Raw genomic sequence first — 20,935 nt, forward strand, 5'->3', positions numbered from 1 at the left:
CTCCAAAAGGGCCTCATAGAAACAGACAACTGGTGCCAGAGCCATGGCCTCAAGCTAAACGCCAAAAAGTGTATAGTCATCCCCTTTGGCAAAAACAAAGTGCCCACAAATTACCACATAGGTGGTAATCCATTAAGTACAGAAGAAGTAATTAGGGACCTGGGGACCCAAGTTGATAGCAATCTCTCATTTGACAACCACGTGGCCAAAGTGGTTAGAAAAACATTTTATATAGCCCACCTAATCATGAAGGGACTCACATCTAGATCAGGGAGGTCATCGTGCCTCTTTACTCATCCTCATCAGGCCCATAATTGAGTACAATGCCCTTTTGGGATGTACCTTACCAGACACCTGCAGCAACTGGAAAGACCCCAAAAGTACCTCACCAAGAGGATCAAGGCTCAAATAGATGTCGATGCTGCCCGGTTAAAGAAACTCCAGCTCTGCTCAGTGGCATACCGCCTGCTCAGAGGCGATCTGTGCCTGACGATAAAGCCATGTCCACCGGAATTAATGGACATTGCACCTCAGAAAATCCAAATCCCATCGGGGACTTGAACCTCAGCACTGAAATAAATAGGACATGCTGGAGGGACAGATTCATAACCCAGAGGCTCCCTTCACTCTGGAATAAAATCCCAGTCCAGGTTAGGCAGAGTCCCTCATTGACTCTCTTCAAGAGGAATCTTGATGAGTGGATGGGAGATTGTAGGTTTACCCCGGGTATCACTTCTGTGTCACTGTTAGACAGAGGCACAGTATACTAACCTTGAAAAAGGGCATAGCAAAATTAATTTAATATGGGTGGCGAAAGCCATACACACTCTGGCTAGGCTTATAAATGCCCTAGGGCAGATAGCCTAGTATGAACCTATGAACCTATAAAACTAGTACCCTCTCAAGAGATAATATTCCTGGGTGCAAGCTTAAATACAACTGCCCAGATGGCTTATCTCACGCCAGACAAACAAAGGCAACTGACTACCTATTTCAACCTGTTGGCAACAAAGGCCCAGTTATCTGCAAGAAAAATTCTGCAGGCTTTGGGCTTCATGGCATCCTGCATTCTACTAATTCCATATGTGAGACTGCATATGAGGAAACTTCAATGGTACCTAAAAAGTGTTTGGACTCAACATTGCCACAGCCTGGAAACAATTACCCTCATTCCCTGCCTGCAACAGGAGTTTCATTGATGGGCGAATGCTTGTCACCAGAGCAAGGGACAGCCATTCACTTTACCCCCAGCCAGGTAGACATTAACAACGGATGCATCAGATTATGCCTGAGGGGCCCACATGGCAGGAAGATGTATTCAAGGCACATGATCCGCAAACCAAATGCATCTACATATCAATCAAAAAGAGATGCTAGCTGTTCAGAATGCCCTGACAGCCTTCAAGGACCTACTTCATCCGGGACAGCTACTGATAAAGACAGACAACACCACGGTCATGTGGTATATAAACAAGCAGGGAGTCACTCATTCTTACCCCCTTTGCAGACTAGCCATGACTTTGTGGGACACAGCATTGACTTACCAAGTACATCTGCAGGCACAATTCCTGCCAGGAAAGATAAATACTCTGGCAGACAAACTAAGCAGAAACCTCATGGATCCTCACGAGTGGAAATTGGATCCACAAGTCTTCAGCATAGTAACAAGGAAATGGGAATGCCCGGATATAGATCTATTTGCCTCTCCTCACAACTACCAACTAAAATGATACTGCACAAGGACTTATCACAGACAAGCATGGGAAGTGGGCGCCCTATCTTTCAGCTGGAAAAGCTTAGCAGTATATGCCTTTCCTCCATTGCCTCTCCTCCCTAAGGTACTCCTAAAGGTCAGACAAGAGAAGCCAAAGATGATTCTGATTGCCCCAGACTGGCCGCGCCAGCACTGGTACCCAATCCTAAGGAACTTGTCTCAATGCTCTGCTTGGACCTTGCCTCAAATACCTCATCTACTATTCCAACAAAACAGTCAGATCTTGCACAGCCAACTAAAGACCTTAAATCTGGCAGCATGGCGGATAATGTAGTGATACAAAATGCGCCTCTCACTAAAGCTGTAATGGATGTCATTTTGGAGGCCAGAAGGCCTAGTACCAGAAAATCTTACGCTGGAAAATGGAAAATGGAAGAGATTCTGTGCTTGGAACCAGGCACAAGGAATTGACACAGCTGTACCAAATACTCCTCAGATTTTGCAATACTTAACTGAGATGCTGAACAAAGGCCTATCCTTTTCATCAATTAAAATTCATGCCTCTGCCATTTCGGCTCATTACAATACAGAGCCACCAATCTTTTCTCATCCCTTGTTAAGGCAGTACCTCAGAGGAGCCAAAAACTTAAGGCCTCCGAGGAGATCACCAATACCTGCATGGGACCTCAGTTATGTTTTGAAAAAACTCACCCTGCCTTCTTTTGAGCCAGCCGCTACAGCTGATTTAAAGTTTTTGTCTTGGAAAACAGCTCTGCTCCTAGCAATAACCTCTGCAAGACAAGTCTCAGAGCTACAGGCACTCATGGCTGTGGAACCTTTTATCATTTTTTATCCAGACAGGGTTTCTCTGAGGACAAACCCGACATTTATGCCTAAGGTAGTGTCCATTGTGGCCCTTAACCAAACTATTCACCTGCCTACTTTTTATCCAAACCCACAGAATAAGAGGGAGAGAATTCTGCATTCTTTGGACATACACAGACAGCTACGCTTCTACTTGCACAGAACCAAAGCTTTCAGAAAGACAGAGCAACTACTAGTGGCATATGCTGCAGGATCACAAGAAAAGGCTATCTCAAAGCAGACTATTTCAAAGTGAATAGGCCACTGCATTCATTTCTGCTATTCACAACATGGCAAGCCAGTGCCTAAGGGCATTAGGCCACATTCGACCAGAGCAGCAGCCACTTCAGCAGCCTTCCTCAGGGGAGTACCAACCAAAGACATTTTAGAGGCTGCTACCTGGAGTTCAGTGCACACCTTTACAAAGCACTATCACTTACCTCTTTACTCTAAATCCAGGGCAGGCTTTGCCACTGCAGCTTTGCAGGGCCTCATAGCCGCTCCTAATGCTATTTAGCTCCAGCCTCCCAACCTTAGCTTTGGGATTCAACCCAAGTGTAATGACTGCAACAGTAAAACACGAAGAACATAGTACAGTTGTGTACACTTACCATAAATGTAGATGTTCGAGTGTATTCACTGTTGCAGTCCAGGTTACCCTCCCACCTTCCCCCATATCTTTGCTGCATCTTATCTGCTCTTCTCTAACCTATACAACCTGTGTGGTGTATTTGCTTGTAGATGAAGGTATTGTATATATTTTGGTTCATGCATGTTTTATTGGCATATTTTTAGCCTACCCTTTTGGGGGCACCTGACATCTGGGGCAAGAAAAACTGAAGAAAATGGCGTTGGCTGCATCTTTTATACCCCTGGCGCACTGACGTCAGGGAAGAGGCGACAGCAACTGACGCCAGACCAGGACTTTGGAATTCAGGCCGACTGAGGGTAGCCTGCCAGCAGGATAACCCAAGTGTAATGACTGCAACAGTGAATACACTCGAACATCTACATTTATGGTAAGTGTACATAACTGTACTTTCTGAGTGTTGTCTCTTCTTCTTTTGGCTATTGCAGTTAAGGTTTATCCACCAATTTCAAGAGGTGAAACCTCCTCCTCTTCCTCTCATCTCCTTCTACTAATGTTTTTTGCAAGGAGTCTCTGGGAAAAGAAGTGATTCTTAGACAGTAGGTTTGAGTGGACAATAAATTTAGTTCACTCCAATACAAATTCACATGCCAGGTTATTGTTCCACGAGGTACCCCTACGAGAATTATTCTCCCGTGTGTACATATGCCATCTTTTTCGTAGCTTAGAATTAGATACTCACAGATCAGTAGGCATCTATCCCTTCCCCATACCATGTTATTAATGGCTGCTAACCTTAACACTGCCCCTTCCCCCACCCTAACCCTATACCTTACCATAATAAAACCCTTTCCCCTGCACCACCTTAGTAATGGGTACTAGCCCTAACCCTAATGCTGCCCTTCCCCCAATCCTAACAGTATACCTTACCATATTAAAACCTCTCCCGTACCACTGCCATTACATAAGATGCACTTGCACACAGAAACATGCTCAAACACACACTGACAACACTGCATTTATCCGCTTACCTAACCCTGATGCTAAACCTAAAATACACATACAAACTTATAACACCTATCCCTAACCTGTGCCCTAACTCTAATTCACAAACACAAGCAATAAAAACTCTCACCACCTCCAACCCTACTCACCTATCTCAACAAAACATAACTTTGATATTTGCACCACTCAGCTAACTGTACCATTAAAAGTAAGCAACACTCCCTGCATTTGTTAAACAAAGGGACATTTGGCAAGATGCAGGGTAACCATATCTTGTACTGTGAGATAAGGAGAGTTTAGTACAGTACAATTTAGTTCCTTTGTTACTCATGAGACCCCTCTGTATTAAACACATACTTACAATTTATTTATTGTTTGTTTTTGTTGTTGCTACTGAGTTGTCATTTCTTCTCAATTACTGAAGTGGTTAATACAGTCAATGCTGCAGTTGCTGGGACCCAGATATCATTTTTCCTGCAGTACATGATGCAGTTGACTGGTAGATTTATATAGGCATGTTTTGCAGGTGGGGAATTGGAACATGACAGTTGTTTCACTTACCAAACAGGGATAGAGAGTGACAGACTTTCCTTCCTTTGAGGAAGTTTTAAACCTTTGGAACATACTGTATTTTCAAAACTCATCTGCTTGACCATCACTAGGTTTGCTTGCGCCGACTTGTGACTTTGGTTCTCTCAGCTCTTGTGAGTGACATAGACTGTGTCCTTTCAACATGAGTCAGGCATGTACAGTGTGCTATTGTACTCTGAGATCCCTGATCTCTACGATAGCAGCATTACAAATAGTATGGATTTTCATCTGGAATAACCATTCATTTTACATTTTAAACATTGTTGTATATCAGGTTAAAATTAATTTCATCTTTTCCTTTTACAATTCCAGTTATCAGAGAAGTTACAAGAAACTGAAAATGAGGCAATGGCAAAGATTGTGGAACTGGAAAAGCAATTAATGCAAAGAAACAAGGAACTGGAATCAGTTAGGGTAAGTGTACCTTAACATGTTTTGTGTTTATATCAGGTACATTTCAATATGTAGGGGCGTGAAACCATGCATAAGTAACCAGGTTCAAGTAGAAAACCTACAGTTGTTGTTCTAACTTTCAGGAGCTCACAAATAATCAAAGAGAAGTTGACAAAACAAGTGCATGATACATTCATTGTTCAAACTGACTAAAAGCAAAAGTCATCTGGTGAGGTAAGAGACCTACATACAGACCATGAGATAACTGCTGTTAGTGTCTTGACCCATTTTAATTCATGTTCATGGATAAGTAAAGTTTCTAAGCAGCTTTTTGTAGTTCCTACTTTGTACCAGAGTCAGATTTCTCTCTTTTACCCGATAGAATATTCTGTGAAGAGCACCAGTCACAACAAACTGTTAATAAATGTCAAAACCAAACATGAAATGGAATTCTAGTATGACATCTACCCACAGAAACTGAAGGAAGATCACTCCTCCACTGGGACCAGTCAAAAAGTGTGTTTTAATTAGATAAAGAGCATAATTTTATTTGATTAGGTTAAAGAAGATAACATTATATGTTTAAGAGTGAGTGCTATACATAAGTTAATCGTAGTAGCCAGAAAGACAGTCCAATGGCAGACAAAAAAAATGGCCTGCATTGTGCAAACTGAATACATGGACATGCAGAAATGCAACTAAATTAAGTCATGGGCTTTCCAGCTTCACCAGCCAAGGTATATGGTCAGTTGGTAAAAATAAACAACAAATCTGAGGAATGTATGGTTGCTAAACTTCTTACAGGGATTAAAACTGCTCCTTCAGAACCAGTCAAAATGACAGCTTTTATTTGGCCCACCCACACTTCAAAACAGCAGTTTATTGAAAGAGTCTTCTCCAGGCTGGCTTTAGATATTTAGAGTCAATTTCTTGCCTGAAATTAAAAGCCTCCAAAACTCAGCGAACTCTTCACAGATGCCCTCACAAACCTCATCATCAGTGGTACCCAATACCCATTGTATTTGATTTCATGACAGTGATTAACTACATTTAATTATCTTGTGTTTCTCGGTGTAACAAAGAATTATAACTTGTTTCCTGAAATGTGATGTTAAACTGTTATGCTGTACATTTGTTTTTATTTATATATTTATAGCTTTCAGACAAACCTAAAATATATTTCTATTGTTTGCATGCTATGCATATATATTTCATATATTTCTACTGTTTGCATTCAAAATTGTTTCTGTTAAAATTTTCCATTTGATGTTTACTGCTCAAATTACATACATTCTATGTTTTTTCTTATGTTTGCTGATTGAGCTTGGGTTCTTGGCAGAAACAGGTCAACACCAGCACATAAATAAAATGTGCTGGAGCCTGGAGAAACAAATTAATTTACCCAATGCCTACCTCCCCTCTGGAGCAAAGTTTCTCTGCAAATTAAATAGAGTGACACCCTAGCAGCCTTCAAATTAAACCTTAATAACTGGATGAGTACCTATAAATTTGTTGCAGGCCTGACACGTTTTGCCTTTCGTGAGAAGGGTGGGGGATGGCATGAGGGTGGGTATTGGCAAGGTGTAAATGGTCTTGTGACTCAGTTGCCTTCTATTTCCTTCAATACTATGAACAGACCAGTCTACTTACCTGGTAAACAAATAGTAATAAAATAAATAAAAATTCAGAAAAAACAGCAGGAAATAAAAAACAAAATACTCTTTCACAAAATTCAGCCAATATTCACAAACTGATAAAGGAAAATTCAGAAGACTCAATTTGAACACCTGTATTTGTCTCACAGTACAATGCTGCAGGAAAAACTTGCAGAGCAATAAAACTGTGTCTGGAGAAAAAAATAGATATAAGTTGTAAACATATAAATAAAAACAAATGTACAGCATAACAATTTAACATTAAGGATATACCAAAAAGTATTGAAGGAACAGACCGTGTAAAATACATATAAGGTGCATTAGATCAGTGGTATAACCTTTGCTGACAGAAATCAGAGTTGAACAAGTCCATTGTATTTATGCTCAGGAGGACAAGGCAATAGTAACTTTCCCAGGCCACTGTTACTGAAGTTTGAAATGCTTGTGATAAAAGAAAAGAAAATATTCTTTCATTGCTGTGACAAGCAGGAAGCCAGTTAAAATAAGAAAGATGCAAGTTTGCATGGAAAATTACTTGTTTGCATTAACAAGGAAAAGAAGATTTAAATTTAGACTGGTTTACCCAGCCCATGTGAAAATCACATACCCCACTAGACACAATGTTTCTTGATGGGAATAAGCCAGATTCAGCAAAGATTTAGGATCAGCAGGAAAATAGGGCTGGGGATTCAGAAAGAACCCCAGTGTTCACTTTAAGGGCTACATCAAATAAGCCCTGTTTCTACAATGGCATATTATAGCATTCAAAGACACATTAGCTGCAATGAGGACAGACCTCATTATTGGCTAATTTGCATGTTTCTGAATCACTGTTAACTACCTCTAGTGCTAATCAGCACTTTCCTGTAGAGGTTGATATTGGTGGCCTTTGCATTGTGTTAGTACAGGCACCTACCTCCCCTCATTTAATTTTGCACATATGTACACAAAGTAAAACACACGCAAACATGCACACCACCACGTACCTCACAACTGTCCCCATTGTCAGAACCTCCCAGATATCTCCTTTTTGCCTGCCGATATAAAGAATGGATGATTACAGTCAGTCATTAATGCCAGTCATTAGAGTTTCACACTTCATGTACTTCAGTAAATGCATGGTAGTGCAAAAGCTGTTATTCTTGTAACTTTTCAAGTTTATGAGAGAAATAAGTAAAATATATCCCTCAGTGTATGTTTTTGTCCCACCATTAATTTTGGATTTGTCTAGATTTCTTGCTCTACAAGGTTGAGAGGTATGCTTTTATATGCCCTGTCCCTGTCTCTCTCTCTCTCTCTCACACACACACACACACACACACACACACACACAGCCCCTCACATACACACACTTACACCCACCCAGCACTACCTGACTACTAAACTCCTCAACAGTTAGATCTAATATGATGGATGAACATGGCTAATTACCATGAACAGCAAGGAGTGATTCTCTGAATTGCTTGGTTGCATAAATGCCTAATCACGGGCAGTTCTGGGGGCGAGTACATGGCTAATCAGCACATGCCTCTCCCCTGAAATGTCGCATTAGCATTTAGCTTGGCTACAGACACAGCTTACCATGATTCTGTATATGTTCTTGTACAACAGCACTATGGTAGGGCTGTCTCTGAATACCAAAATGTCACCACAAGTGTAGACCTCATAGTAACTTTTCTGAGTTTGAGCCAGAGTCTCTTATAGAAGGGAGAAGAATCACCAAGCTGAATCAGGCTTTCAGCAGTTGAGCCATTTCCTTTATTCAAGCAGAAAATGTTACAAAGACAAAAGGACACACTGCTAGTACACTAGTGCAAGAAAATAACGAACCACAAATTAACTAGAAGGAGTTTCTCTCAGTTTAATTTGTCCATATCTTTTGGGTTGTTAACACCATGATGGGAATGGACCCCATTCCTAAGTCAGGGTATAGTTAAAGTTTATGAAGTTAGTATTGTTTTAACCTTTGATGTTAGCCAAAAGTGCTCTTCACAGCACATGCAATGTGCCCAAAATGGACTCCCACTGCAATTCACATGGAGTTACATGTATTGGTAGCTTATCTAAATATGATTATAGATTCTTTTTATTAGACCCATTGCTGCTACAACTATTGCAACTCTGGGTATCTTTCTTCCACAGTGCTCTCATTTCTGCCTTCAAATTTTCATATTTTATGACTTTGTGTGTCTGTATTTGAGACACTGTAATCGCTAGGTGTGTCAATGTCAATGATCAATGCTATTTTTGTACTTTTGTGGGTTTTTTCATGGACTACTATATCTGGTTTTCTTGCAAATATTTTTTGAATTCTTTGTAATGGGTGATTCCACATGATGTACACTTCATCATTCTCTGTAATGCTTCCCGTGCTTCTCAACTACTTCTATAATGTAGTGTTTGCACAATCCCCAGTGCAACAATCTTACCACATTTTTGTGCCTTTCAGTGTACATGCCTTCTACCACGAGTGTATCGCACCAAGCAACAAGGTGTGCAACTGGTTACAATTCTTTTTTTATAGAACCTACATCTGTCTGTTTCTCCCACATGTTCAATGGACTTTGTAAAGCAAAGTGTCCACTATCTTGGACTGCCGTTTGTTAACCTTTATTCTTTTGGTTTCAACTCCAATCTCCTGAAACATACTTGTGTCAAATCCTGATCAACATGAAGTTCTTCCAACTGTATTTATGGCTTTTCCGCATTCTTTTCCTTCATATCTGATCCTTCTCCTTATATTCTTTCTTTTGTTTGTTGGGACATTCAGTTGCTGTCTGATTTTTTTCTACTGGTTTGATTTCCATTCCCACTTGCCACCTGAATGCTTCTGCTAAACTAAGGAAAGAAGTTATCTTACACGTCCTCTTCTCATGTTTTAAAGCTTTAACTATGTTTGGATCTGATGAAGTCAGCAGATATGTATGCAGTCCCACTACTGTGGATCTACATACGTAATCCATTCTGAGGAGGTCTGTGCCTCCTTCAAAGCAAGACATGTATAATCTTGGTATACACTGACTTTTGTACATCATTTGATAAGCATGAAACATTTTTCTTGTTTTTCTGTCCAACTGATCCAATAACTTTTGGGGCCAGTCAGTAACACCAAAACTGTAAGTTAAAACAAAAAAACAAGAGCAAATTGGTTTATAACTTGGACTTTATTCCTAGATCTTGACAAACACAGTTGGCCGAGGGCAGGTAAATCAAAAACAAAGAAGCAAAAAGACTTTCCAAATATGAACAACCAGCCATTTAATACTTGCAAACACATACCATTCTTTATTTAACAGTTAAGTGCTTTCATCCAAACTATTGTACAGAACTTCATGAGAACTGTTGTGTTAAAAAAAACACAGGTTATTTATAACTCTAATCATAAAAGGTCACCAATTACACCAAGCAATTCTTAAAGCAATACTACCCTAAAAAAACTGATTAGCGTACTGTATCAATACCTCAACACATTTACTTACAATGATACACATACATAAATAATCGATAAATGAAACATTAATACAAAGACTAAAAATACATTTTGCTAAAAATAATCATAATTTTAACTGTTTTAATTTAAGAATGTTGTCAATGGATACCATTTCATTTAACCCAGGAAATCTGTCAGCAGAAGTAATAAGTTGCCATTTCAATCTTCCAGATTTAGTTTCCAGGGGTCCCATCTCAGATCGACATAAACTGAATACAATGTTGTAAATTTAAAATGATTCACAAATTCATTATGATATCTAGCTAGGACACTCCCTGGGTTATTTTTCTTAACATCATATATGTTCATAGGTGTGTACTAGGCTAAAGGCCCTGGAGCTTTTATAAGCCTAGCCCATAGAAGTGCCCTGGGATCATGCCGCCCGACGTTAGTTCCCAGTGCCTCTATCATGTAGAGCCACTGGAGTTATCCCTAGGGTGAACTTTCTATTTCCCATCCACTCATCAAGATTTCTCTTAAAGAGGGCCAGTGAGGTGCTCTGCTTGACATGCATGGGAAGTCTATTCCAAAGCATGGGCAGTCTCTGGGTTATGAACCTGTCCCTCCAGCATGTTCTGTTGATTGTGGTAATGAGGTTGAGGTCTCTGGAGCATGTGATGCAGAGGGATTGGGATTTCTTTAAATATGGCATTTCTAACAGAGCTGGGTCAAACGTGGCTTTGTAAGTCAAGCAGAGATCGTCTCTTAGTAGACGAAATGAGACAAAGAATAGCTGGAGTGTTTTTGAGTCTGTCCGTGTAGGACATGTGTTTAAGGCATAGGATCCTCTTTGTGAGGTACTTTTGTGGTCTTTCCAGCTGTCGCATGTGTCTAGTGATGTACATGCCAAATGGGGCATTATACTCGATGATTGGCCTAATGAAGGAAGAGTAGAGGGAGACGATGACCTCTTTCTTCCTGGATGCAAAACCCTTGGTAATGAGATGTGCCACATAGAAGGACTTTCTGACCACAGTGGTAATGTGGTGGTCGAAGGAGAGGTTGCTATCAACCTGTGTCCCTAGATATCTTATAACGCCTTCAGTCTTCAGTGAGCTCCCATCAATGTGGTAATTAGTGGGAACTGAGTTTTTCCCAAAGGAGATGGCAATGCATTTTTTGGCATTAAGCTTAAGGCCATGGTTTCAACACCAGTCATTGGTCTCAGTGAGGCCTTTCTGTAGGAAGTCTACATCACTTGGGGAGTTAATAATGGCTCCCAGCTTGCAGTTGTCTGCGAACTTGGTCAGCCAGAGTCCCTCCGTGTTGGCCTGGACTTCTGAGAAGTAGATGCCAAACAGGAGAAGGACCCAAGACCAATCCCTGTGGGACTCTACTCGTGACTGGTCGGCAGTCTGACTTGGAGTCTGCTGCTTTCACACTGTGAGTTCTATCTGTGAGCCAGTTTGCAACCCACCTAATGATATAGGGGTTGATGCCTAGTTTGGTAAGTTTATCAATAATTCCTGAGGGGGGAATGGTATCGAAGGCCTTGGCCAGATCAAAGTAGGCTGTATGAACTGCCTTGGCCTCCTCCACAGCTCTGGTGACTGACTCAAAGAAGTCAACCAGGTTGAGCAGGCATGATCTACCTTTCACAAAACCAAATTGAGTGGGATTTAGAGTTTGGAGATTCCCTATATCCTTGTTAATTAGGTCCATGATGATGTGCTCCATAGCCTTACATATCAGACTTGTCAGGCTAATGGGGCAATAATTCCCAGCCTCTGTAGTCACTCCCCCTTTATGGAGAGGGCTGACTGTAGCAGTGCGCCATTCAGTAGGGACAAAGCCTGAGATGAGGTTGTGATTAAATAGGGCTCACAGATGTGGTGCCAGTTCATTTTGTAGTTCATGTAGAACACATCCAGGGATATTGTCGAGTCCCATGGAAGCTGTATTCGTGGCCATGGACAATGCAGCTTTAACCTGTGCTGCAGTAATGCTGGGTGCCTGGCATTCCTCTGATATTGTGATTAGTCCTTTAAGGGGGGGTAAAGTTGGCATTGAATCTGTCAGCCAGTATGTTGGCAATATCTGTTGGCTCAGTATAGGAGGTACCATTGGGCAGTAACTCAGAGCAAACTTGGGTATTGCCGTAGAAATTCTTGATATAACTATAGAAGGCTTTGTGGTTGTTTTTAGTGTCTGCCACAATTCTGCCTTCATAGCTGACTTTAGAAGTTTTGATTTGGGATCTCAACTTTTTGTTGAGGCTAATAAGGGAGTTTTTCCAGTCTTGGGACTTCACCTTTTTCTGCAACAGTTTCTTCCTTCTATTGTAGACTTTATTAGTAGCCAGGACTCACCAGATTGGCTTCCTTTTTTTGGAGGAGAGCTTCTTGGTTCTGTTGGGTATGGCTAGTTCCACGCATTCATGTACGTGTTCGTACACTGCATTGGTGTATGATTCGGCAGTCATGCATCTATTTTCCATTGACATGGGTGCCGTGAAGTTAGCCACCTCTGTTTTTAGGAGCCCAAAGTCAGCTTTGGAGAAGTTTTTCATGGTGGTTACCTTTGCGGGGGGTGTGGGTGAGATGTGGATTTCCACGGTGATTAGTTTAGGGTTGGATCTAACCAGGGAGGAATTGAATATTGGTGTAGAGCAATGGTTGCCCATGTTAGTAATAACGAGGTCAAGGATATTGCTTCCTCTAATTGGGGTAAGAATGAGCTGGTCCAAGGCATTGGAAATGATGAATTCCAGGAAGCATTGGGCCAATGTATTGGTGCATGAGTAGTTTCATAAATACGTTCTTTAAACGCTCTTTCACTTTTTCCTATATAGAACCCTGGGCAAAGTTGGCAACAAGCCACATATACAACCCTTTTTGATCAACAGTTAAAGTAGCCCTTCTTATTGACCCATTCATTCCCATTAATGTCAACCTTATCACCTTCCGTACTATATTTACACTGCATACATGCACCACCCTTATAGGTACCCTTTATGCACCTCTGTGGTAACCCACATCAGGAACATTGTCTTTCCAACATATTTTTGATATTCCTGTCCTTCTTATACACAATCCTGGGTGCATTACCCTGTTCAAAAATATTCCAATTTTTACCCAACACTTTTTTAATTTCTGTACAATCCACATTGTAAGTCAAAGCAATTGCCCTGTAGGCGTTACTAACCTTTGAATGTTGGTTGGAAAATTTAACATTGGTACCTAAAAGGGGAACATAAATACCCAAACTTCTTTTTCTATTAATTTCATGGCAAGTTTCATTTATTAATCACTAGGGTAGCCCCTGGCTAAAAACATTTCTTTTAATTTCATTCTTTCCTCAGAAAATAACCCTTCTTCAGATGCCATTCTAGCTGCATGAACCATTTGCCCCTTAACTATTGCATTTTTCTCATACAAAGGGTGACAGCTAGAAAAATGCAGCAACATGTTAGAGTGAGTTTTCTGAGGCAGAGGGGTGGGAGATTGGCGTAATGGTTAAGGTGTTTACCTTATGGACACAAGGTGCAAGGTTTGATTCTCACATAAGGTAATTGGCTAGGCTTAAAAATGACCAAAAAAGGGCAGCTAGCCTAGTACTACTCTATGAACCTATGAAGATAACACAAACAAAGGTTTTTCTGTTTAGATCTTTAAATAATTTCACATCCAAAAATTCAACCTGTTCTACTGAACTATTTTTTTTTCCAAACATCTTTATTAAATTTACACATATGACAAAGGCAATCTTATATTTATATAAACAAAAAACATGCAACTTTAGTTACAGTTTACATCACAGACACCATTGAAACAACTGTAGTTCTAAACATTATACATTACTTATAAACCATCCGGTCATTGTCAGTTAAGCATTATATAGCTCATTCAAATCCTGCCTCTTAAACCTCATTCCTGCTCTGCATATATTGTTCCTACAGTTCCCATTTTTTCCTATGTAGTTTGCTCCTTCCCTTTTCTAAAGATCCAATTTCCAGTTGTTTTATCTCTATTACTATATTTACTACTTCTAGTAAAGTTGGTCTAGACTTTGATTTCCATTTGCTAGTAATTGCTTTTTTGGCAGCCACCATAATTAGACTCAGCAAGGCTTTACTATATCTAGGCAATTCCGATTCTGTAGCATAACTCAAAAAAATCATCTCCCCAGTCAGTCCAATCCACCGACCCAGCATCTCCGACAGAGCAGTTTGCAGGGAATCCCAAAAGTCTGCCAGCTAATCACACTTCCAAAAAATATGTTCCCAGCTACCTCTTTCTTGTCCATCACACCTCCAATATTTGCTAGCCACCTGAGGAAAAATTCTTTGGAGTCTACTTGGGCTACAAAAATACCTATGTAAACACTTCCAGGCAAAGAGCCTAAATCTTCTAGACATTGTTGCATATTTGGGAGATATACATATATCCCTCCATTGTCTCTTTGTGACATGCTTATCCAGTCTCTCTTCCCATTCCTTTCTAAGCTCCTCTGGTTGATTTTTATAATTATCATGCAATATTTTATATGCTTTACTAATTATTCCTTTTTAAACTGCAGCTTATGTTCTAGATTCTGTTAAAAAGTCTACCAGTGCTGGTCTTTCATTTAGGAGCCCCCTATTTCTTTCTCTTGGCCTATACTCTGATATTAATCCTCGCTAGAGAAGGCAATCTCTAGCCTGCAGTCCAAATAAATTCTTGCCCTCTTCCTATTTTATTACCTTTCCCTTTCTAGTTATTTACTCCCAATACCTTGGTTCCTTTGCCAGTTTTCTCCAGTAAATTCCAGCCACCTTTTGCCTATTATCTGTATCCCTGACCACAGTCAAAAACTGCAAATCCAAAAAATACAAATATCATCCAGAAATCGGACATATTGACTCCAATGTTCACTAAAAGGGGAATTAGATATAAAATCCTCTTCACAATACGCCATAACAATATTAGCATAAATGGGGGCACAAGCAGCCCCCATAGCTACAGCTATTTGATGATAGAAGTATCCCTCAAAAAATACAAAGTTGTTATGCACCCCAACTTCCAATATACTGGCCTTACAACTGATTTCTTGATTCTCATAATCACAAAACTAATTTAAATATTCTGAGAACCGTTCAAGCCCAGTATGATGGGAAATAACTGGGAATAAATCCTTGACATCAGTTGTCACAAAAATGAGACTTTCTTCAAACAATGAAGGCACAGTTCTCATAAGGAAGTCCCACCAATTCTTCAAAATATAAGGGTTGTTGTTGTGTCTTTTGGCTTTTTCCAAGTAGGGGTTGCCACAGCGGAACTCCGGTCCGCTAATGATTGGCAGTAGATTTTTACATACCAAGTTGCCAGCTCTGATGCACAACCTTCAACGAAGGTACACCCATTCACGCATGTCTCCACACAGATGACGCTTTAGCTGAGAATCAAACAGGACAACGTCTTACTGTGAGGCGACAACGCTACCGCAGCACCACCACCGCAGTACTTCAAAATATAAGGGTATGTTTTAGAATTAGTAGCATTAAGTATAGGTTGCACAATCTTTATGAATTTTGGGGATACCAGAAATTCCAGGTATAGTATAACACTAATAATCACTAATAAACATATAAACAAATAATAAACACTAATAATCATTTTTATTGCATTGTACAAATCCACATCAGTCTGTCTTACCATTAATGCCATGAAGATGTTGATCAGTTCTCAAGTAAGAAATATTAACTTTATTAATGGAGATCTCTGGATAAGTATCCTCCCTTAAAAGATTAGGGTCATAGGATCATAGGAGATTACTAGGCTATTGACCTGGAGGTCATTCTAAGCCTAGCCATTTCATCCCAATGTAATACCATAGAAATGCTTGTCAATACCCAAGGTTGCATTTAGTGATGACTGCCCATGTCCAGGAGGGTTGTGGGCTTTATCCCTGGTAAGAATTTACGGTGTCCCATCCATTCCTCCAGGTTCCTCTTGAACAGTGTCATAGAGGTGCTCTGTTTTACATGAATTGGTAGCCTGTTCCAAAGATGCGGCAGTCACTGGGAGATAAATCTGTCCCTCCAGCATGTCCTGTTTAAGTCACAGGCCATTATTTATGTCCCTGGAACAGGTAGCCCTAGTCCTGTTTGACTTATGGATATGCAGCAAGTTCATTAGGTTTGGGTCTTGGATTGCTCTGTATGCCATAGCCATCTTATTAATGTAATCCAGAGTGTCCATACCACTAAGCCTGCACCTTAATCCAACTTCATTGCCCTAATGGATCTATCATTGAATACTTGTGTGAGCAGATCTTTTTCCTTACTTTTTAAATTATGAAAAATCTTACATTTACTTTTATTAAATATATTTTAAATTCCATTTCACACATCTTTTCAAAAAGTTGCACATTAGGATTTAAAGGTGGATTAAAAACACGCTTTTTATAAAAATTTGAATTTGTGTAGTTGACCTGCCTTGCCCATTTAAAATACTTAGCTAAATTTAATTTTTTAGTATAAAATTTTAAATCTATCAATAAGTCAGCTATTTTAGCTCTTTTACAGGGTACAAGATTCAGATGCTTGTCATATGGTCGAATGATTAATACATCGAACCTAACTTCATCGAGACGAGAGCATCGAACGTCTTAATCATCTAAAACCGACATCTGCGAATCTCACCGCATTGAATAGCAATAGTTCATCAACAGCTGTGAATAAGTTGGAAGGAATATACATACATATTTACTCCCATCATGTTATACATACCAAAAGTAACAAGTAAGATGCTAAAATCACAGCAATTGCCAACTATTGCTATTCGATGTGGCAAAATTCTCTGATGTCGGCTTTCAATGACATGATTAAGATATCCGATGTTCTCATCTCACTGAAGTGATGTTCAATGTTTTAATCGTGCAATCATATGACATGAATCCCAAAATTCAGGCTCCTTTCAAGTAAGTTGGCACATTGTTCATCCAATAAAACATCACTGTAATTATAGATCTTAAAATCTCTGTTAGTATTAAAAATAATGGTAGGACCAATTACCTCCTGTTCATCTGATGAGTCATTTTTCTCGTTACTCTACCCCAGTTTTGTCCCCACATACTTGGGACTTGAGTCCAGTGGTCCACCACTGAATCTCCCTGATTCAGTAGCCTATTAGATCTCCATACTGGAGGTATAGTATATCTAAAGGGGGCTGTTCAAAGGAATCATTCTGGTCTCATATTATTTCATAAAGTACTATACCAACCTCCCTAGTGTCGTCCTGTAAATTATTAACTTCCACTGGGCTACCATTAGGCTGGGGGTAAGCCTTGCCATTTTCATAGTCATATTTATCTCTCAATAACTTTTTTCTTTCCTGTTTTTAATTTCTGTACTCATTTTGTCAATATCAGAGAATAACTTATTATATTTCTACAAGTATATATCAAATAACAAGTATTTCCTTAAGCAACAGTCTATATGTTCAATTTCAGTAGTCAAAATGTCCATTTCATGAGCATTGGACTTCATAAGAAGTTCCATGAATTCACATCAATGCCTGTCAAATAATTCTAACAGTTGCTTATGTAAATCAGCATCTGCTTTTAACCCAGCTGGATATTTCCAAGTACATAAACGCTTCTGCAAACTTCGAACTTTAATACATTCCCAAAAGTACGCATTCTCAAGTTGAAGCTTACAAAACCTGGAAAGCTTGTTTTCAAACAATTTTAATTTTTTTTTTTTCAAAGGAAACATTCCCATTGCATTGGTCTTCCACATTAAATTCTCATTTGTCATTTAACCAGTCCTGAACATGAGCTGGATAATCTCCTGTATTACCTATGTTATTATATGAGTCTTAGAATGGCCACAATCCACCTTGTGTATAGCTTCTGCACTCTTCATACCTGATTCCAGGAAGTTGCACAGGAACCATATGACATCTCTGCGCGGGTGTAATAGTAGAATTCAGTTCATCATTGGTAGCTGAACCAGAAGTATTTCTACCCAGACCACATAGTTCAATCAAAGCAGAAAACTACTGAGTTAGCAGTTGAATAAGCAGCATGAGGTTTCCCACCAATGCAAACATATCTGTTTGACTGTCCATAGACAAAATGACTAAAGAGTCCATATTAGTCAACTTATAAAAAAACAAAAACCTGACAAACAATTGGCCCATGGAAGGTAAATCCAAAACTAAGAACCAAAAACACCTTCCAAATACAAGCAACCAACCATTTAATACTTAAAAACAGTTACTATTCTTTATTTAACACTTAAAAACAGGTAAATGTTTTCATCCAAACCATTATACAGGACTGCATCTGAACCACTGTGTTAAAAAAGCACAGAGTATTTGTAACCCTAATCATAAAAGGTCACCAATTACACCAATTAATTCTTAAAGCAATACTACCCTAAAAAAGACCTCAGCAGCTTACAATATCTGAGCTGATCTCAGAACTATTTCTTGATCTGTCAAAGGCATTTAACACTATTTCTCATGCTAAACTACTCCACCAACTCACTCTCCTTGGTATTTCTCCTCTCTCTATCCAATGGTTTTCTAGTTATCTATCTTATAGACAGCAGTCAGTAAAATGACAAGGCTCCTTCTCATCATACCTACCTACCAAACAATATTGGAGCTCCCCAAGGATCTATCCAAGACCACCTCCGTTTTAACATCTTTGTCAACAATCTCCATACTTATTCCTCCCATGGTTCCCTATTCTAATATGCAGATGATGCTACCATTATCTTTTCTTCAAGTAATCTATCACACCTTCAGCAGGTAACCCAATAGGCTGCCACATCCATAGAATCCTGACGTAATAACTCACAACTAATACTTAACCCTAACATTAAACTGATCCTCTTTACACACTAGAAAAGCAAATTTCCTCTCTCAGAATAACATAGAAATTGTAATACTTCCCCATACTAAATCCTTAGGTGTGACTATAGATGAAAATCTAAAACGTGATCTTCATATCTAGAACAACTTACAAAAAAGTCATAAATTGGGGATTGTATACTGGCTCAAACATTTTCTAAGTGCATCTTCCAAAATTACCCTCGCTACAACATACCTCTTACCCTCTGCTACTTTGTGGAGTCCCTATTCTCACCAATCTCCATAGCTCGCTAAAAACAAAGCTTGAATCATGTTATAATAAAATTGTTAAATTTGCAGCCTTATATCTCCACCATTTCAATGCCCTATAGTCTCTCAAGCGGTCAGAATTCCCACACCGTCTTAGCTTTCTACAACTCATTGCTGCCCACAAAATCATATATAAACCCACTGCCTGTCCAGCACTGAAATCCATTCTCCACAGCTACCATTCTAAAAGATCCCTTAGATCAGAGAACAAACCACTTTTCTCTGTATATAAACCTAATAAATCAGCCGAACAAAGTCTTTAGTCTTAGACTGGAGCCAAAGCACGGAACAGCCTACCGTTAAGTATCAGAGCAAACTGCGACCCATTAGCCTTTTAACATAGACTAAAAAGAATTTTTAACCAAATCATGGATCTGTTCCTTCTACAAACCAGACTAACTGTCACCACTTTTCCCCATATCCCATGACCCTTACCTTGAACTTCTTCACTACCACATACACTAATATTTCACTCCTCACCTTTATCTATACACTTAAATACCATTGTTAGTGTTCCACTAAAACGTGTCTCCTTATAAACAACATCTATACACTTTCACATCTAACGTCACCTTTAATTCATATGTTTGTCATTTCTAAAAATTACTGGAACTTGTACTGCACCATATCATCTTTTGTCTGCAGTGTGCTTTTCTTAAGCCCTTTCTTAAATTAACTGTTCTTACCAAAAATGCAACTATTCAAAATGGGTGTAACAAAATGATTTTTGAGCTGAGATACAGTCTCTGAATTGCCTAGACATAGTTAAGGCCTTGTTATATTTAATTCTGGTGGCTGCCAAAAAAGCAGTAACTAGAAAATGGAAACCAAAGTCTAAACCAGCTGTATTTGAAGTAGTAAATATTGTAACAGAGATAAAAGAACAGGAAGTGGAATCTTTAGAAAGGTTAGGAACAAATTACATAGAATAAAATGGAAATAGTGGACACAATATATGCAAAATAATGTTTTGGAGGGGGAGTGAGGTTTAGGGGAAGGCAGGAATTGATCAATGTATGTAATGTTGAATTGTTGATGATTGTATAAACGAATGTATGTGATGTATAATGTTTGACACTGTGAAAATGTTAACATGGTTTGTTTTATTTTATATAAATGCGTGTTTGCTCATGTCTTAAGTGATAATTCAATAAAGGTGTTAAAAATGGAAGTATTCTTACCAATACTCTATTATAAAATCTGTAACACAGTGAATACTTTAGTATTTTCTACTATTAACTGTGTAAAGTATTGATTAAGAGCTTTATTCATTTAATAATGAAACCTTATTTAGCAAACTACATTATGTTAGTTGTAACCCTGTTGTGTTCACTGTTTAATACGTAAAGCGTTTAACTGGAGCTTTTCTCCCCAGACCTCCATTGAAAATGGGTACACAAACCCAGTCAGTGATTTCTACTAAACAAATGTCAGTAAATAAATAAATACATTTATTTATATATGTATTTATTTATTTATTTATGTGACATTTGTTTACTGGAAAAATCTGACTGGAGTCCTGGG

The 20,935-nt window shown here is 39.1% G+C and overlaps 1 protein-coding gene across 1 annotated transcript in view; it reads left to right on the plus strand.

Annotated features, from left to right (window-relative positions):
* FMNL2 (formin like 2) overlaps positions 1–20,935 on the plus strand; it is a 1,741,163-nt gene that overhangs the window by 1,481,709 nt on the left and 238,519 nt on the right. Inside the window, exon 13 of the mRNA XM_044074902.1 lies at positions 5,076–5,177. Coding sequence (XP_043930837.1) covers positions 5,076–5,177 — 102 coding nt within the window. The remainder of the gene's footprint in view (positions 1–5,075; positions 5,178–20,935) is intronic.

Source organism: Protopterus annectens, chromosome 6.part0 (genome assembly GCF_019279795.1).
Source record: "Protopterus annectens isolate FY-2018-M chromosome 6.part0, PAN1.0, whole genome shotgun sequence".
In the NCBI taxonomy this organism is placed as follows: Eukaryota; Metazoa; Chordata; order Ceratodontiformes; family Protopteridae; genus Protopterus; species Protopterus annectens.